General features: G+C 40.1%; 1 protein-coding gene across 1 annotated transcript; it reads left to right on the top strand.

The window, feature by feature from the left end:
• Positions 1 to 1408: 1408 nt before the first annotated feature.
• LOC126452302 (uncharacterized) lies at positions 1409 to 3383 on the top strand. The gene is made up of 6 exons (XM_050091065.1): positions 1409 to 1417; positions 1469 to 1708; positions 1793 to 1897; positions 1968 to 2073; positions 2136 to 2485; positions 2643 to 3383. Exons 1-6 carry the CDS (start codon positions 1409 to 1411, stop codon positions 3381 to 3383), a joined length of 1551 nt encoding a protein of 516 aa, XP_049947022.1.
• The last annotated feature ends 15942 nt before the right edge of the window (positions 3384 to 19325 follow it).

The raw sequence follows: 19325 nt of genomic DNA, 5'->3' as shown, positions 1-19325 counted from the left end.
GCATCTACCTGTGAACCCGTGTCTATGGCCCTCTGAGTCTCGGGACGAATAGCGCGAGCTGGGTTTCACATGACCGTATTTTTCGAAACCCATGCTGATTCCTACAGAGTAGATTTCTTGTCTCCAGAAAAGTCATTATACTCGAACACAATATGTGTTCTAAAATTCTGCAACTGATCGACGTTAGAGATATAGGTCTATAGTTCTGCACATCTGCTCGACGTCCCTTCTTGAAAACGGGGATGACCTGTGCCCTTTTCCAATCCTTTGGAACGCTACGCTCTTCTAGAGACCTAATGTACCCCGCTGCAAGAAGGGGGGCAAGTTCCTTCGCGTACTCTGTGTAAAATTGAACTGGTATCCCATCAGGTCCAGAGGCCTTTCCTCTTTTGAGCGATTTTAATTGTTTCTCTATCCCTCTGTCGTCTATTTCGATATCTACCATTTTGTCATCTGTGCGACAATCTAGAGAAGGAACTTATGTTGTACATCCGTAGTTTTAATCCTAGTTTAGACTCTTACACTAATTTGAAACTCTAGGTTCTCTTAATGTTGCGCATAACATGTATCACTCATTCTATGAGCAATTTCTCATTGTTTGCTCATGTACTCAGCCACACTATAGAATTCATTTACTAGAAACATTTTAGGGAGGCAGGGAACATCCTCTTAGTTTTGAGGTTTTTTAAGTCCCTTGGCAACTATCAGATTATTAAGGCCCTTTTTCAAAAATCTGACATTATGTGAACTGCACCACAGTTGTTTTCTGTTCATTGTGTTATGAGGATGGACAGTATCATTGGTCTCCAATTTTTTTGGGATCTTGTAATGCTGACACAATGGTCTGGAACATGTCAAAGTAAATTCTTTTTATTAACGTATTTAAAAAAAAACTTTCGTGCTACATTATCAATCAACATCATGTATGAGCACAATGTTTTGTTTATCTCTGTTTTCTCAAAGTGGTTCAAATGGCTCTGAGCACTTTGGGACTAAACTGCTGAGGTCATCAGTCCCCTAGAACTTAGAACTACTTAAACCTAACTAACCTAAGGACATCACACACATCCATGCCCGAGGCAGGATTCGAACCTACGACTGTAGCGTATCTCGGTTTTTTATTTTGGGTCACACACACTTTTACTCTTAGGTGTTTTTTAGCTCTTTGGCCAAGTGATTTTTTGTGTAAACAGTGCCTCCAGATTCAGAAGTAAATCTAAGTATTTGAAAACCAAACTCACCGCCTTTTGTCAGCACCTGATCTTTATTCAGAAGAAATAAGTTTTTTTTCCTCAACAAAATAAATGGGTTGTGGGTCCCAGTTAAGTATGTAAAAACGTGTGCAAAAAGGACAGATACAGTTTTTTAAACTGGTATTTGAGAGTGTGTTATTGGTTTGAGAGTTGAAATGTATTTGGTAAAACATATCAAGCCATTGAATAGTTAAACTGGTTAGTCATTGTGGAAGAGAAAAATACGAGATCTAATTGACTATTGTGAAGGCGCTTTAGACGTAATTGATGGCAAGTCAGTAAAACCTGAGCCACTATCTGAAGGTGCTAATGATGCAGCAATAAAGGATCATAGAACCAAGTCAGATTTCTATCGTAAAGCAAACAGTTATGCCAAGTCGATGATTACAAGTGCAGTTACGGACACTGTGTATCAGACGATCATGGACAAAGAAACGGCTCATGAACCATGGGAGGCACTGAAGCAGAATTTCGAAGAATCATGAAAGGACCAGCTGTTCTAGATTTGTTCAGATTTCTTCGCATTTAATTGGACTCAGGGAGAAGATGTCTCCACACACGTAGCGAAGTTAACAAGTCTGTGGAATGAACTAAACAACGTGCTTAAAGCAAAGGGAGAAACTGTGATACCTGATCTGATATTGGTATGTAAAGTTTTACATATTCTACCTGCAAGCTTTGAGTCTAAATCGAGTTGGATGTTATTAACGAAAGATGATAAGAAAACAGTTGATGAATGAAAAGAACAATTGTCCATGTTTGGCAGAAATTTCACAGAGTAGTGACAAAATCGAACAAGAGGCATTAGTAGTCAAATCAGGTGTCCAAAGAAAATAAAAACCAACAAATTCTAAGTTAAAGGAAAATGTAACTATTGCAAAGAATCGGACCCCCGGGGCAGATATTATGAGAAGTGGATTGGGTATGGAAGTACAGCTAAAAATACAACTGTGCAGAAAAACATGGACAAAACTGTAGTAACGAATGTAGCATTGTTTACTATTTCTGGCGAGGTTTGTTTGTTAGAAGTGGGTGTATACAATTGGTGGACTCAAAATGGTGCAACGAAACATATGACAAATAGTTCTGATTACTTTGTCAGCTTTGAAGCATTCAACAATCCCTGCTGTATAAAGGCCCCTGGACAAGAGTCTCTAGAAAAAACAGGAAGAGGATCAGTTCGGATTCAGTCAACAGTTGATAGCAGATGTGAAGAGCTGACCCTGACTGATGTCTGGTATGTACCAAAAATTTCCAAAAACCTTTTTTCTGTTTTAGCTGCCCTAGATTGTAACAAAAATAGTATATTTCAGTCAAGCACTATGCTCTTGGACAATTGGTGGTAGAGTGAGACTGTGTGGAAATTGTAAAGTTGTTGGCACTTTATAGAATGCAGAATTTAAGCCATTAGTGCCAGAGAAGGGTGCAACTGCAAATATTTCGCTGGAAGATAGATTTGATGTACTTCAACTGTATCATGAGAGCTGCAGTCATCGAGACAAGTATCATGTTACACCAAAACTCAAAAAGGAATTTAAAATTGATGTTAAGGAAGGGGCAGAGATTTATGAACCATGCAGATTTGGGAAAGTGCATCGTACACCATTTGGAACTAGAGAAAAGTCAACAAGGCCTGCTGAGTTGATATCAACTGATCTGTGTGGACATTTTTATAAGTCATTCCAGAAGAAATGTTACCTCGTTTTGTTCAAAGACAATTACACCAAGTTTCACTATTGTTATTTTGGTGTAGAAAAATCAGAGTTGAGTAAAATTCTCAAAGATTTTTTCTCACATACAAAGGCATTGGAGTACTCTGTTAAAGAGATGCTGAGTGACAATGGCAAGAAGTTTGTTGACAAAGAGATTATATCAATCTTAAGTTCAAATGGTATAACACAGCGATTGACTGCTCCCTGTACTCCTAAGCAAAATGGTATTTGTAAGCAGGATACTAGGACAGTTGTTGAGATGGCCAGGACACTTAAGTATTCAAATCCATATGTCATTTATCTAGAACAGATATGGGCTGAACTAGTTAACACAGCAATTTACATCTTGAATAGGACAGGGAAGTCATCTGTAGAAGGTGTCAGTTCTTACGAGTTGTGGGAAAGGAAAAGGCCTTGAACTAAACATCTTAGAATTATTGACTCAACATGTTATGCACACATTCCAAGTGAAAAACGAAGGAAAATGGACAAGAAAGCTGTGAAAGTATATCTCATTGGTTATGATGGTGATGAATGCTTCAGGATTTGGATAAAAGAAAGTAATTCATCTGTGCTGTCCAGAGATGTGCAATTTGAAGAAAAACTGGGATGCTGCACTGAACAAGTTACACTACCATTTCAATATGTTGAAACGCCCATTGCAGGTCCATATTATATTAAAAATCAATCAGAGAGTGAGGAAAATACACACTCCAAAGATAAAGTGGAGCATGAAACTAGTTCAGACACAGAATCTGATGATGACATTCTGGAAACTTGCAAAGAGGAAATAGGAGTGAAGTTAAGAGATTGTTCATCATTAAAGAGACCAAAATACCTCAATGATAAAAGACGATTTCTTTGTCACAATTGAGGTTCCTGAAAATTATAAGGATGCACTTAGACACGCAGACAGCATCAAATGGAAAGAAGTAATTGACATAGAGATGGAACCTCTGATCGAAAATGAAACCTGGGAGCTTGATGACTTACCGAAGGGTGCCAAGGCAATACCATGTAAGTGGGTGTTTCGACTGGAAACAAATGAAGAGGGTCAGATCGAAAAATTTGGTTGCCAAAACTGGTTGCCAAGGGTTTCAGTCAACGAGAATGTGTAGATTGCAATCACATTTTTTGTCCAGTAGCAAAAATGACAACTTTTCAGTCTATTCTGAGTGTAGCTGCAACTAAAAGAATGTATTTCGGACAGTTTGATGTGTCAAAGGCCTTCCTGTATGGAAAACTTGAGGAAACCATTTATATGACACAAGAAGTAGGTTATGAAGATGGTATCAACAGAGTTTGACATACATGCTTCTACATTCAAAATAAAAATGGTTAAGAAGTTCTGGTAATTTTGTATGTTGACGATGGGTTGGTAGCTGCCACTCATTCAAACGATTTGAGCATTTTCTTTCAACAATTGCAAAATGAGTTCAAGATTACAATGGCACCTGCAAACTATTATTTAGGTCTGCAAATTGAACATGGCAAGGATGGCTGTATCAAGATTCACCAGAAGGCTTATGGACAACGAATTTTAAAACATTTCAACTTTTCAGAGTGTAAAGTAGTTTCTACCCAAATGTTGAAAGTTACAGATGTTTCACAGTCAGAGAAGGATGATACGGTAGAGCAGTCTTTTCCATATAGAGAAGCAGTTGGAGCATTAATGTATCTGATGCTTGGCACAAGACCAGACCTAGCCTTCAGTGTAAGTGTTCTGTCAAGATCTCTCGAGAATCCAACCATAGAAGACATATTAAAAGTAAAAAGGGTTTTTCGTTATGTATCAGGAACGACTGAATATGGAATCACATAAAAATGAAGAGGAAAGAGCACAACTCTGGAATGCTACAGTGATGCAGATTTTGGAGGCTGCTCAAAAACAGGTAGATCAACAACTGCAGTAGTCATCAACTATGCAGGAGGGGCGATATCATGGCTAAGTCTGCAACAAACGTTGGTAGCAACATCTACAACTGAAGCTGAACTAGTTGCCACAAATGAATCTGTCTAGGAGATTATTTCGTTAACTCGTCTATTCGGAGAAACAACAAGACTATCTGAAATTCCAGTTGTCCAAACTGACAATTCAGCTGTAGTGAAGTTGGCAGAGAATCCAGAATTTCATCGCCAAACCAAACATACAGCAATCAAGCATTTCTTTATTCGTGAAAAACTTTATGAAGGAAGAATTAGACTTCATGAAATCCCATCTGAAGAGCAGGTAGCGGACATCATGACTAAAGCTCTACTGGAGAAACATATGAAGAGATTGTGTAATCAAATGGGACTGTTGTAAAACTCAGTTTTGTTTTGTTTTGTGGGTTTGTCTGTTTGTTGATTTCTATTTAACAAGGGAAAGTGTTAAAGTAAATTCTTTTTATTAATGTATTTAAAAAGAAGTTTTGTGTTAAATCAAGAATCAGCATCATGTATGAGCAGAATGTGTTGTTTATCTCTGTTTTTTATTTTTGGTCACAACACTCGCACTTTTACTCTTAGGTGTTTTAGAAGCTCTTTCGTCAAGTGACTTCTTCTGTAAACAGTACCTCCAGATTCAGAAATAAATCTAAGTATTTGAAAACCAAACTCATGGTTTTTTTGTCAGCACCTGATCCTTATTGAGAAGAAGTAGTTTTTTCCACAACAAAATACAATAGAACATATACAGTGATAGAAACATCAAAACATTAAAATCTTTGAAGCAGTATCTGCAAGATGCTTTTACTTCATTTCAGTATAGTTTAACTGCCTTTCTTCTGTAGTATGAGTATTCTTTTCATTCCTGCAATGTTTGAGCTCCCCATACTGTGATTCCATATCACTTGTCTGGCTCAAGAAGTCCATGATACACAATCACAAGAGGTCTTGATGTGCACGCTGAGCCAGTTGTTTCATTACAAGCTTAGCTTGTTGTGTACAATATTTATCTCCTGATTGAAGTTTATCTTACTGTCTATTGTTATGCCTACAACACTGATTGAAGTTATGTTCACGTAGAAGAACATCTATGTGTTCTTCCTTTCATTTAGTATTGAAAACCATGTACATTTCTTTTTTCTGATTAATGAACTCATTGTCCAAGAGTCACTGTGCTGCATCACTGACTGATTTGAAAGTGTTTTTCTCAGGTGCTTCAAAATCGTTGTAAAGATGTAGCACAGTCATATCATATGCACAAAGCACTTTATTTGCATTTTCATGGGTTTTACATTATTTACAAATAAGTTGAAGAGGATACGTCTAATAACAGATCCTTGAGGACACCACACTCAATGCTTCTAACTTTTGATCTGTAAAAGTTGTTAATGGTTACATACTGCCTCTTGTTACTGACATATGATGTTATTCAGCCTGCAGATTGTATACAAATACCAGTATTCTCAAGTTTCTTTACTACAACTGCATGATTCCCTGCGTCAATCACCTTGGATAAGTCAAGAAAAGCTCCAGACACTATCATCCAGTTGTTGAAGGCCTGTACCTTAAGTTCTGTTAATGATTCACTTGCTGCTTCTATTGATATGCCTTTCTAGTATTGAAGTTGTGCTGGAGTTAGTATACTATGCTTTGCCAGGTAAGCAGTTAGTCTGTTGAGCCTAAGCATTTCTGATATTTTTGGAGAAGCCTGTTACTAAGGATACTGGTCTGTAATTATTAGGAGCATGACTTTCACTTTTTGTACACAGGTACAACTTCAGTTAATATAAGTTGATCAGGAAACACTTTTTCTTGGAATGAGCAGTTGATATTATCCAACAGTAGTGTAATTATTTCTGCTGCAATGTGCTTGATTAGATAGTATGACATTTCATCACACTCTCTTTAGTCACTGGTTTCAGAACCATTGAGTGGCTTGGCTTTCTTGCGTTGTGGTCTGGTGAGTGTCTTGGTTATTGCGTCCATTGTTCAGGTTTTCTACTGTATCTATGTAGTCATTACTCAGGAGGTTGGCAATTTCTTTTTTGCCTATAATGATTTTGTTACTCACTTTCATTTTCTGTTTCATTGGTTTTCTGTGTTTCTTTTGTTGTTATCCCTCTCAGAGTTAATTATAACCCAGACTGTTATCATCTTATTTTTTGATTTTGTAATAATCTCATTAATTGGTTTGATTTTTTCATGTCCTGTCAACTGTTTGTACTTTGTCTAGTGTTGTTTGTAGGTTTTAGTACTTTTCCTATGTTTCATCACTCTTAAGATAACCTTCTGTTCTGTTATTTCCTTTGTGATCCACTGCTTGTTTTGAAAGATGTTTCTTTTGCTCTTGGTTTTTCGAAATGCTACATTCAAGTAATGTGTTAAGACTTCTGGACAAGCATTGTATTTTTCATCTGTTCCAAGAGCCTAAAGAACGTCTGCCAGATGTTTTTTTCTTAATATTACTGTAAATATCTTGATGTTTTGTTAGCTAAACAGCCTAATATTTCTTTTTACATTCTTATATTCTGTTTTTGAGTTTAGATTTCCATATTCTGCACATAACTGTTCAAAATAATGAGAAAGTCCTACCTGAAGAGCCTTTGTTGTATATTCGTCGCTGTTTATTTTAGTGATAATACTATCAATAATTGAGTCAGTTACCAAAGTTTCTCTTGTAGGTTCCATTGCATTTTCCTTCATGTTGTACTGGATTAGCATTTCCTCAAATTTTTGCTTTCTTTGTGTCTTTCTCTCCTATCGATATTAAAATCTCCACATATTACACAATCATTGCTTTTTCTCTAGTAGACTGGACTTGTTTTGAGGAAAGTATTTATTTTGCCACTTGGTGATCAGTACTCATAGAATACTCTACAACACCTGTAATTTCAAAATCTTTTCTGTACTTCTGGATACATTTTTATTTGTATCATTCACACTGCTATCATAAATCTCAGCTGTTTTAACGAATAATGTTAGCCCTCCACCCTTATATTCTGATCCATAGAAATAGTTTGTAACAACATAATCTGCTATAGTATACTTACGTTTTTCATTCTCTTTTAATCCATGTTCACTTATACACATTATGTGTGAACATGTTTCATTTGAAACTACATCTGCTTCTAATTTTTTATTGCTTATGTATTGCATATTTTGACACAGAATTCTGAGCTTTATTTCTTTTTCCTTAATGATGAAATTCTCAGCATCTATTTCATTGCTATGGTCATATTTCCTGCTACTAATATCAACTTCCAATTTTTTTTCATTCCTTGACTGTACCTGTAAAATCACTGGGCAGATGTTGAGATGCCATCCTTTTTCTTGCTGGAAGTCTTGTAGCACAATTTCACTTAGCTTTTCTTTCTTCCGGTGTGAAACTGCTGGTTGCTGCTGCTCATCAGCTTTGTTGGTTTTGTTTTTTTGGACTTAGTTCCAGTGATATGTGCTCTCCTTCTGCTGAGGGTTCTGGGATCTTATTTACTGTCTTCATTTCTATCGAAGATGCATTACAATTCAGCTCAGTCTCATCAAGAATAACTGTTTGTTGTTGGGTTTGTCTACTGGATTAATTTTGCAGTGATAGTGATTCTTCTTCTGAACCAGATTTTGGATTTTGGTATGGTATCATAATTCCTACTATGGACACCTCACAGTTAAGGTCATTGTTCTCAGATAAACGTTGGATAACTGTTTTCCTTCCATGGATATGATTATTGATCTTGATGATGAATTTTTCTCTGCATCCCTCATCAGTTCTGTTTTCAGTCTGTTAGAAAAATAAAAAATTTTCCTTTATACACCACATGCAGCCCATGCCTTGTACACTCATTTCTGCTGAGGAAAGCGTTTATATCAATTAATGTAACATGATCGTGCTCAGTTGCTGCATTCACTGTTTGGCTGTTTAACTTATAAATAGAGTAGTTTTCTCTTGGGATGTTGTATCTGTATGGAATTGTACATATTAACTTCATATGAACTATTTTGTATTACTTCATTAACAGCTTATTGAAACAGATGTGGTTTCTCTTCACCGAATTTACTTTGTCCTGATTTCACAATATGTCGTTGTGTTGGCGCTGTTTGACAATAGAATTTTGTCATTTCTTCCAAGCAAACGTTCTGGTTCTTTTAGACGGGTCTACTTGTCATGGAACTCCTTATTATCTAATCTGGTGTTGGTTTTTATATCTGCAGGACCCTGGCAAGCGTTTTATTTATTTGTTTTCTAGTTCCATGGATCCATGATGCAGGTGTCACTAGGATGTAGAACATGTCCCATTAATACTGCACTAATCATATGTAAATGGTCATGAGGCTTACAATCCGAAACATATGTAAGTGTTCTAAAACAACAAAGAGTATTATGGTAATGAAGGGTACACAAACCAATTTTATGGCTTACATTCTAATTTATATTAAAAGCTTTCTGTCAACTATTGATATATCAGTGCTATGTAGACATTATCAAAATATTCCTGTAATGGATAGAAATTTTAGCTATTTTTTGAGTTTAGTCTTATCTCCAATGACTGATTTAACATGAAATGGAGGTTTATTGTATACTTTTCCTCTTGACTAACATAAGCCTGCTCCTTTTCCTACTATGCTGAGATTTTTTATATCTTTGCGAAGATAATATTTACTTCTTGTATCATGATGATGATAGTTACTGTTTGTTCTGTAAACTGTATGATAATTGTTCACAAAACACATTAGTGAGAAAATGTACTGGAATGGCATGATAAGTATTCCCAATTGTTTGAGTAAATTTATGCAACAAATGTAGGGTGTACTCTACCACAATTCTTTTGACTCTCTTCTGTGATTGTGATGAAAACCTTCTTCCAAAACTTTCAAGTCACTACTGAGACTGGTAATTATAGGTTTCACATGTAATACCTCTTCTTTTATTGTCTTTATAGGCTCATTTGTTGTTGAATTTTGCACAATAGTCTCGTACATGAATCTTTTATGTGTAATACTTCTATGGGCCCAATCCTGGAAGTATTTTCTAATTTGGTGTGGAGTATGCATTAGATTGTAGTCTTAGGAATTTGAGGCAACACTGTGAGCAGCAGCACTGGTGTGTGTTAGGAATGGTGCTTGGGTGTGGGTAAGGAGGAGGCTGAGGCGAGGAAGGGGATGGATAGTAGAGTAGGCATGATGGGCAGTGATGTGCTGCTGGTGAGTGCAGAGGGATGTGGTGGAAAGAGGGTAAGGCAGTCAAGAGGATAGATGGTGTGAGTAGAGTGGTGGTGAGGGGGTGTGGGGGGGATAGCAGAAAAGGAGAGAAGTAAAAAGACTGTGTGTGATGGAGGAATGAGGGCTTTTTATGCTGCAAGAAGTAAGCAGGGTGGAGAGGTTTCTAAGTGGCATTGTGCATGTAGGCCTAGTTCCTGGAGGGCAAGAGTTTCGATGTGTGTTATGGATTCCACGAATTTGGGATCTCATAGGAGAATTTGGCAAATGGAGGGAAGGTTCTGCAAGGAGATTTGGGCATGGTTGATAAGGTTTTGCAGGACTATGTTGGTGAGGGCTAAGGATTGGCGGAATCTGAACAGGTGGAGGTCATTATGGAAGGAGGGATGGCAGCTGGAGATGGGTAATTTGATGATAAGGCCATTTTGGGGAATTCAATGAGCCACGCAACAACACAAGTACAGTATGTGGGATTGGGTTCTGGCTAGAGATATGGGAACTTTTTTGTATTGATGCAGATGGAAGGAGCAAGGATCCATGGTGGTGGAAAAAAGTGCGAGTCTCTGTCTGGCACACAGTTTTAATCTGCCAGGAAGTTTTATATCTGCGCACACTCCACTGTAGAGTGAAAACTTCATTCTTCAAAGGTACTACTAACTGACAATGCTTTATATTTTGTTGGGCAAAAGTGGAAACAATTTGTGACCTCACAGGTCATAAAGCACATAATAAATCCACCAAGTAGCAAGCCAGTAGAACGCGTCTTTAAAGAATTTAACCATTGTATTAGGACATGTACCCCTCACAAACACACCCAATGGGTAGAATACGCTACTCCTTTCATGCAAGTGGTCAATAACCTTCCACATTCTTCAACAGGTTTCACTCCTAATGAATTGATGTTCTGGACAAAACAAACGAATGAGTGGGAGTCGCCCATACCAAAGGTACTCACTACAGAAAAGACACTACAAGACAAAATCAAACAAGCCATAGAAAACATGGCCGAGTATAGAATAAAAATTTAAAACAAGAAACTGAAATGCGTTACACAATTTTTTGAAGGGCAACGAGTCCTCTTACTGATGCACCATAAGTCGACAAAATTTGGCAAATTAAATAAGAAGTGGTAATTACTCTATTCAGGACCATATGTAATTTCCAAAATACCATATTCTGGGACGTACAGGTTAGTTTATGAGAAAACAGGAAGAGACAAGAGTCTCCACCCTCACAAAGATATAAAAGCCTTTATAGCATGACGAAGCATGGTAACGTTTTTTCTTATTGCAAGATAACTGTACGTAGTGTACATAATTGTAAGTATAATTTTGCTTCTGGAATGTAATTTAGGATAAAGTAATGTATGTAGGCATAAGTAATTCTTTTGATTTGTACACGTAGGCATAAAAATTAACAGCAATGAGAAATAACACAACACTTCATGTGAAGCGAAAATATAAACGAAATTAGCTTATGGCTCAGCTGTCATGCACTCAACAATACATGCTGACGTCAGTAGTAGGAGAGGGGACATTGACCTGTGTGCAAGCGTGACAGACTGGATGAAGGTGTAACCAAAATAGGAATGCAATATGTACGTAACTTAAATACAAAGTAAACGGAAGTGCTATGCAAATGCATCTAGTACCTAAGAACTAAGGAACCTATTGATATATTTACACAAAGATTTAATTAAATACTAAGCTATATACAATGTATTTACAACCAAAAGGAAGCAATATGAAAAACTATACGAGCTAAGGACTAACGACAAAATACCGTGAGAAATGTCAAATAATTTTCTTTGCAGTGTAAATGATCATAATGGATAACAGAATAAACGAATGTCTAAGAATTTACACAAAGTATGGAAATATCTGCAGACGTATGCAATGATCAAATGTATCAGTGGCTACTGAGCTACAAAATGCAATTAGTTTTAAGTTAGTTTTAAGATCTTTCTTTCAGCGATCAGTGCACCATAACAGCGCAGAAGAAGAGATTTACGTCAAGAGTAGCAGGTACCAAATGAAGAAATAGGCTGACTCTTGAGTAAACAATTTAGCTATGAGGATATTTATACAAAGATCATAAGGTAAATGAAAAATGAAGTATGCATAGTCGAAGTATGACCCCATGACAATTATCAGTAGCTGTTTGCTGCAGAGTACACACAAACGTTTAAGCATGAGATTTTACAAAAACTAGTTAATTTTAATCGTGTCACATGAAAGGCAGGTATTTGAGAAAGATAAGTCTATGACAGTTAAAACGTCATGTTTCACACTAAGCTACACGTGAATGCAAGTAAACAGCACTAACACATGAAGAAACAACATGATACTACGTGGGTAATTAGTCGGTACATTTTATTTGAATGAAAAAAAAGTTTCTTGGCCACTAGTCATCACTGTACGAGTAACATTTCCTCATAAATCCTTGAACCAGTAGATAAGTATTTTCCTTCTTCCCTCTGTAGTGCCTTGAGAATTTCGGAGAAAATTCTAGAGACACTCGTATTTTCACTGTCTCGAACACATGTTATTTTAGAGATAAGGGTGGTAAAGTAGAACTACACTCCTGGAAATGGAAAAAAGAACACATTGACACCGGTGTGTCAGACCCACCATACTTGCTCCGGACACTGCGAGAGGGCTGTACAAGCAATGATCACACGCACGGCTCAGCGGACACACCAGGAACCGTGGTGTTGGCCGTCGAATGGCGCTAGCTGCGCAGCATTTGTGCACCGCCGCCGTCAGTGTCAGCCAGTTTGCCGTGGCATACGGAGTTCCATCGCAGTCTTTAACACTGGTAGCATGCCGCGACAGTGTGAACATGAACCGTATGTGCAGTTGACGGACTTTGGGCGAGGGCGTATAGTGGGCATGCGGGAGGCCGGGTGGACGTACCGCCGAATTGCTCAACACGTCGGGCGTGAGGTCTCCACAGTACATCAATGTTGTCGACAGTGGTCGGCGGAAGGTGCACGTGCCCGTCGACCTGGGACCGGACCGCAGCGACGCACGGATGCACACCAAGACCGTAGGATCCTACGCAGTGCCGTAGGGGACCGCACCGCCACTTCCCAGCAAATTAGGGACACTGTTGCTCCTGGGGTATCGGCGAGGACCATTCGCAACCATCTCCATGAAGTTGGGCTACGGTCCCGCACACCGTTAGGCCGTCTTCCGCTCACGCCCCAACATCGTGCAGCCCGCCTCCAGTGGTGTCGCGACAGGCGTGAATGGAGGGACGAATGGAGACGTGTCGTCTTCAGCGATGAGAGTCGCTTCTGCCTTGGTGCCAATGATGGTCGTATGTGTGTTTGGCGCCGTGCAGGTGAGCGTCACAATCAGGACTGCATACGACCGAGGCACACAGGGCCAACACCCGGCATCATGGTGTGGGGAGCGATCTCCTACACTGGCCGTACACCACTGGTGATCGTCGAGGGGACACTGAATAGTGCACGGTACATCCAAACCGTCATTGAACCCATCGTTCTACCATTCCTAGACCGGCAAGGGAACTTGCTGTTCCAACAGGACAATGCGCGTCCGCATGTATCCCGTGCCACCCAACGTGCTCTAGAAGGTGTACGTCAACTACCCTGGCCAGCAAGATCTCCGGATCTGTCCCCCATTGAGCATGTTTGGGACTGGATGAAGCGTCGTCTCATGCGGTCTGCACGTCCAGCACGAACGCTGGTCCAACTGAGGCGCCAGGTGGAAATGGCATGGCAAGCCGTTCCACAGGACTACATCCTCTCTACGATCGTCTCTATGGGAGAATAGCAGCCTGCATTGCTGCGAAAGGTGGATATACACTGTACTAGTGCCGACATTGTGCATGCTCTGTTGCCTGTGTCCATGTGCCTGTGGTTCTGTCAGTGTGATCATGTGATGTATCTGACCCCAGGAATGTGTCAATAAAGTTTCCCCTTCCTGGGACAATGAATTCACGGTGTTCTTATTTCAATTTCCAGGAGTGTATATCTACTGCCCCACAATTATGTGTTTACAGGACGGATGTGTATTGGCCGGGCGATCTGCGCGAGCAAGTAGTCAATGAGCCCACATGAGAAGTTCAACATACCGCCCATGGAGTAAACTCATCATACCCTGTGAAATTAAAAAAACATTGTTGGTATAAAAATTTGAAGGCTGTTGAAAGAAGAGACTTTTATTCGTTCTCTCACTTGATGCCGTAAAGTCGGGACTGTTGTCTTGTTAAACTTGGAGAGATTTATAAACTGTATGTATTGAAAGATGATTGTAATAGATTATGTTGGTCCGGAAGGTATCGATCTTATGAGAAATGTTCAGCATATGAAAACTGCTACGTATTATGAAAATACAGTGTTCAAAGCAATCTCAAGTGTAACGAATTATTTTAAAGTATAGAAAATCCCTCCAGAGTAGCGTCTATTCTTCGGAGAAGAAGCTGAGCAGAATATCGCTGCCTGCTGTACTGAGAGAATATCGGTGAAGCTGCTCGAAGTAAGTTCGACAGCCAAAGGGGGAGTGTGAGTCTTGCACATTAGTACCACACTGCCGCCCTTATTCACCAGTAACCGCCAGATCGTGGCGACCGTGACAGGACACGAAAAGGAGGAATTTTTTTGAAGGAGATTGAGATAAGAAAAAGTTAATAGTTGCCATAGCAACCAGTAATAACAAAACAAAGAAATAAATCAGCAAGAGCCAATCAAGAAAATTTGGGTGTGAGGAGGAAAATCCTCACACATGCAGTAACCAGCCGATGCTGATGCAGTAACCAGCCGATCCTGTAACCAGTCGACGCAGTAACCAGCCAACGCCGATGCAATAACCATCCGATGCAGATGCAGTAACCAGCTGACGCCGACGCAGTCACAGTAACACGCCATCATTTCTGGTTGCCGCATGAGTTGCCGACTTTGCGCCCGCCGACGCCGACGCCGCGACCAACGTGTGACGCTGCTGGCGCCCGTCTAATTCCCCGGTGCCGTTCATACACCTCACTGACGCAGACTAAAATCTTTTGCCAGGTGAGCTCAAGATAATAACTATTTGAAAGTGAGCTAAGGTGGTTATTATTTATAGAGGCGATGTTTTTTAATGCTAACAGGAGCTAGAAGCAAGATGAGTAGGAATCAGGAGCAACAATTAACAGAACTGGCCACAGCTATCAGGGTGACTAGAGAAATGCCAGACTGGTCTGAATTAGTAAATTTAATTAAAGCACAAAATGCTTCTTTGAAAGATGAACTGAGTGCGAATTTATACCTTAAGTTAGATTCAGTGAATATCCAATTAAATAGTAAATTAGATGCTCAGAATGGAAGTTTAAGTCTGATAAGGACGGAATTTGATACTCTGAATAATAAAGTCGAGAATCTGAAAGTAGATTAAAAGAGTGAACTGTCCAGTTCCTTAAATACTCATGTTAATCAATTATTTACTGAATTTAACCAAAGACAGGACAAACAATTACATAATTTGACCAAGGAACTAGAATTTGGCATCGAAGACAAATGTAGTAGTGTAGAGTCGGAGTTTAATGAAAAATTAGAATCATTTCAAAATGTGTGTAACGTTACATTAGACACAGTGCAACAAAGGTTACATACTTTAAATGATTTCACTGAACGACAAGACAAACTGTTCCCAATTGTCCAATCGCAAATTGCAGGGGTCAAAACTCGTGTAGATGTGGTAGAGAGATATTTTAAGGAAAAACTTCCAACCTCAGACACTATAAATATAAGCGGTCTGGAGGAACGAGTAGTTGAATTAATCGGCTGGAAAGTGGCCGAGAGGGTAGTAGTTGAATTAATCGACTGTAAAGTGGCCGAGAGGGTAAACACAGATAACGTTCCAATACGTTTAGTGTCGGAACTTGATGATACTAACAGGGTTGTAGACGATTCGTAGAAAGAATTCAAATTCGTCCAGGGCGGATTAGAACATGAAATAATTTTTTGTAATGTGGTGTTATGTAGTAAAGGGATGATTGTTTCGTTGTGGGGAGACTCTATAAAATTTAACGAAAAGTACTGCTATGCACTTGCTCAAGTGAGGTTAATATCAGATCCATGGGATCCGGGTGGAGTCACATCTGTTCCCCAGAGACGTTAACAATCTATGTTAACAGGTGGAGTGAGGACCGTCAGATCCCGAGTTGGGTTCAGTGTTACTTCCTTACTCGTTTTTCCACACCGGATCTTTTCAAGTCTGATACTATCCTGTATTCTGTTCCCATCCTATTATACTATCATAAACTTTAGAACTTGTCTTAATGGGGTGAACAATCAAGCATTGCAGCAGATCACTGATATCAAGGTCGTATTCCTTCTTGTGGAGGTAGCTGTAAATGGTCTCATCATTATACTCAGTCTTACTTGGTTCACGGGCACTATAATTCCGTGTTGTATATACACCATGAGGAATTGGGTTATTATATCGAGTCATGACTGAAGCAATAGGTAATATATCATAATATATGAATTATCAGCATGCTCCACTCTCACCGCAATGAAATTGGTTGTTGTATTGAGTCAAGGCTGCAGCATTAGGTAATATATCATAATATATGAATTGGCAGCATGCTCCGTTCTAGTCTCAATGTGAAAATGATGTGGATGATACAATATAGGGTGTGATGATATAATACATAATATGATATGGTATATAATTTCTATTTATGATGATATGACATATAATATGATGTAATATATTATTTCTATTTATAATGATATGACACAATATGAATAATATATGATTTCTATTCGTGATGATGTGATACATAATATGATATGATAATAATATGATACATAATTCCTATTTACGATGATATAATACACTCCTGGAAATGGAAAAAAGAACACATTGACACCGGTGTGTCAGACCCACCATACTTGCTCCGGACACTGCGAGAGGGCTGTACAAGCAATGATCACACACATGGCACAGCGGACACACCAGGAACCGCGGTGTTGGCCGTCGAATGGCGCTAGCTGCGCAGCATTTGTGTACCGCCGCCGTCAGTGTCAGCCAGTTTGCCGTGGCATACGGAGCTCCATCGCAGTCTTTAACACTGGTAGCATGCCGCGACAGCGTGGACGTGAACCGTATGTGCAGTTGACGGACTTTGAGCGAGGGCGTATAGTGGGCATGCGGGAGGCCGGGTGGATGTACCGCCGAATTGCTCAACACGTGGGGCGTGAGGTGTCCACAGTACATCGATGTTGTCGCCAGTGGTCAGCGGAAGGTGCACGTGCCCGTCGACCTGGGACCGGACCGCAGCGACGCACGGATGCACACCAAGACCGTAGGATCCTACGCAGTGCCGTAGGGGACCGCACCGCCACTTCCCAGCAAATTAGGGACACTGTTGCTCCTGGGGTATCGGCGAGGACCATTCGCAACCATCTCCATGAAGTTGGGCTACGGTCCCGCACACCGTTAGGCCGTCTTCCGCTCACGCCCCAACATCGTGCAGCCCGCCTCCAGTGGTGTCGCGACAGGCGTGAATGGAGGGACGAATGGAGACGTGTCGTCTTCAGCGATGAGAGTCGCTTCTGCCTTGGTGCCAATGATGGTCGTATGCGTGTTTGGCGCCGTGCAGGTGAGCGCCACAATCAGGACTGCATATGACCGAGGCACACAGGGCCAACACCCGGCATCATGGTGTGGGGAGCGATCTCCTACACTGGCTGTACACCACTGGTGATCGTCGAGGGGACACTGAATAGTGCACGGTACATCCAAACCGTCATTGAACCCATCGTTCTACCATTCCTAGACCGGCAAGGGAACTTGCTGTTCCAACAGGACAATGCACGTCCGCATGTATCCCGTGCCACCCAACGTGCTCTAGAAGGTGTAAGTCAACTACCCTGGCCAGCAAGATCTCCGGATCTGTTCCCCATTGAGCATGTTTGGGACTGGATGAAGCGTCGTCTCACGCGGTCTGCACGTCCAGCACGAACGCTGGTCCAACTGAGGCGCCAGGTGGAAATGGCATGGCAAGCCGTTCCACAGGACTACATCCAGCATCTCTACGATCGTCTCTATGGGAGAATAGCAGCCTGCATTGCTGCGAAATGTGGATATACACTGTACTAGTGCCGACATTGTGCATGCTCTGTTGCCTGTGTCCATGTGCCTGTGGTTCTGTCAGTGTGATCATGTGATGTATCTGACCCCAGGAATGTGTCAATAAAGTTTCCCCTTCCTGGGACAATGAATTCACGGTGTTCTTATTTCAATTTCCAGGAGTGTATAAATACGATAATATTGTACATAATCAACATGTATAAAATATCGTGTGTTCGAGATAAGGAGGGGGATATGTAGTGCCTCGAGAATTTCGGAGAAAGTTCTGGAGACACTAGTATTTTAACTCTCTTGAACACATCTTATTTTAGAGATAACGGTGGTAAAGTACAACTATGTCTACTGACCCACAATTATGTATGTACAGGATCGACGTGTATCGGACGAACGATTGGCGCGAGCAGGCAGTCAACGAGCCCACCTGAGAAGTTACACGTACTGTCCATGAAGTAAACGCATCGTACTTTGTAAAATTAAAAAAACTTTGTTGGTATGAACATTTGAAGGTTGTTGAAAGGAGAGACTTTTATTCACTCTCTGCTACTGCCATAAAGTCGGGACTGTTGTCTTGTTAAGCTTGGAGAGATTTATAAATTGTATGTATTGAAAGATGATTGTAATAGAGTCTGTCCGTCTGGAAGGTGTCGATCTAACGAGAAATGTTTAGTGCATGCTATTTCTTCATTTTGTTAGTATGGGTTGCTATGGAAACTCTCAACTTTTTCTTATCTCGATCTTCTTCAAAAAAATTCCTCCTTTTCGTGTCGTGTCATGGTCGCTATGTTCTGGCTGTTACCAGTGATTAAGGGTGGCAGTGTGGTACTAATGTACAAGACTCACTCTCTCCCCTTTGGCTGTCGAACTTACTTCGAGCTGCTTCACCGATATTCTCTCAGGATAACAGGCGGCAATATTCTGCTCAGCTTCTTCTCCGAAGAGTAGATGCTACTCTGGAGGAATTTTCTTTACTTTTAAATAAATCGATACACTCGAGATTGCTTTGAACACCGTATTTTTCATAACATGTAGTACTTTTCATACACTAAACATTTTTCATAAGATCGACACCTTCCGGACCGGCAGGCTCTATTAAAATCATATTTCAGTTCATACAGTTT

This window comes from Schistocerca serialis, chromosome 1 (genome assembly GCF_023864345.2).
Source record: "Schistocerca serialis cubense isolate TAMUIC-IGC-003099 chromosome 1, iqSchSeri2.2, whole genome shotgun sequence".
In the NCBI taxonomy this organism is placed as follows: domain Eukaryota; kingdom Metazoa; phylum Arthropoda; class Insecta; order Orthoptera; family Acrididae; genus Schistocerca; species Schistocerca serialis.
This window is presented reverse-complemented; position numbering and strand designations above follow the sequence as displayed.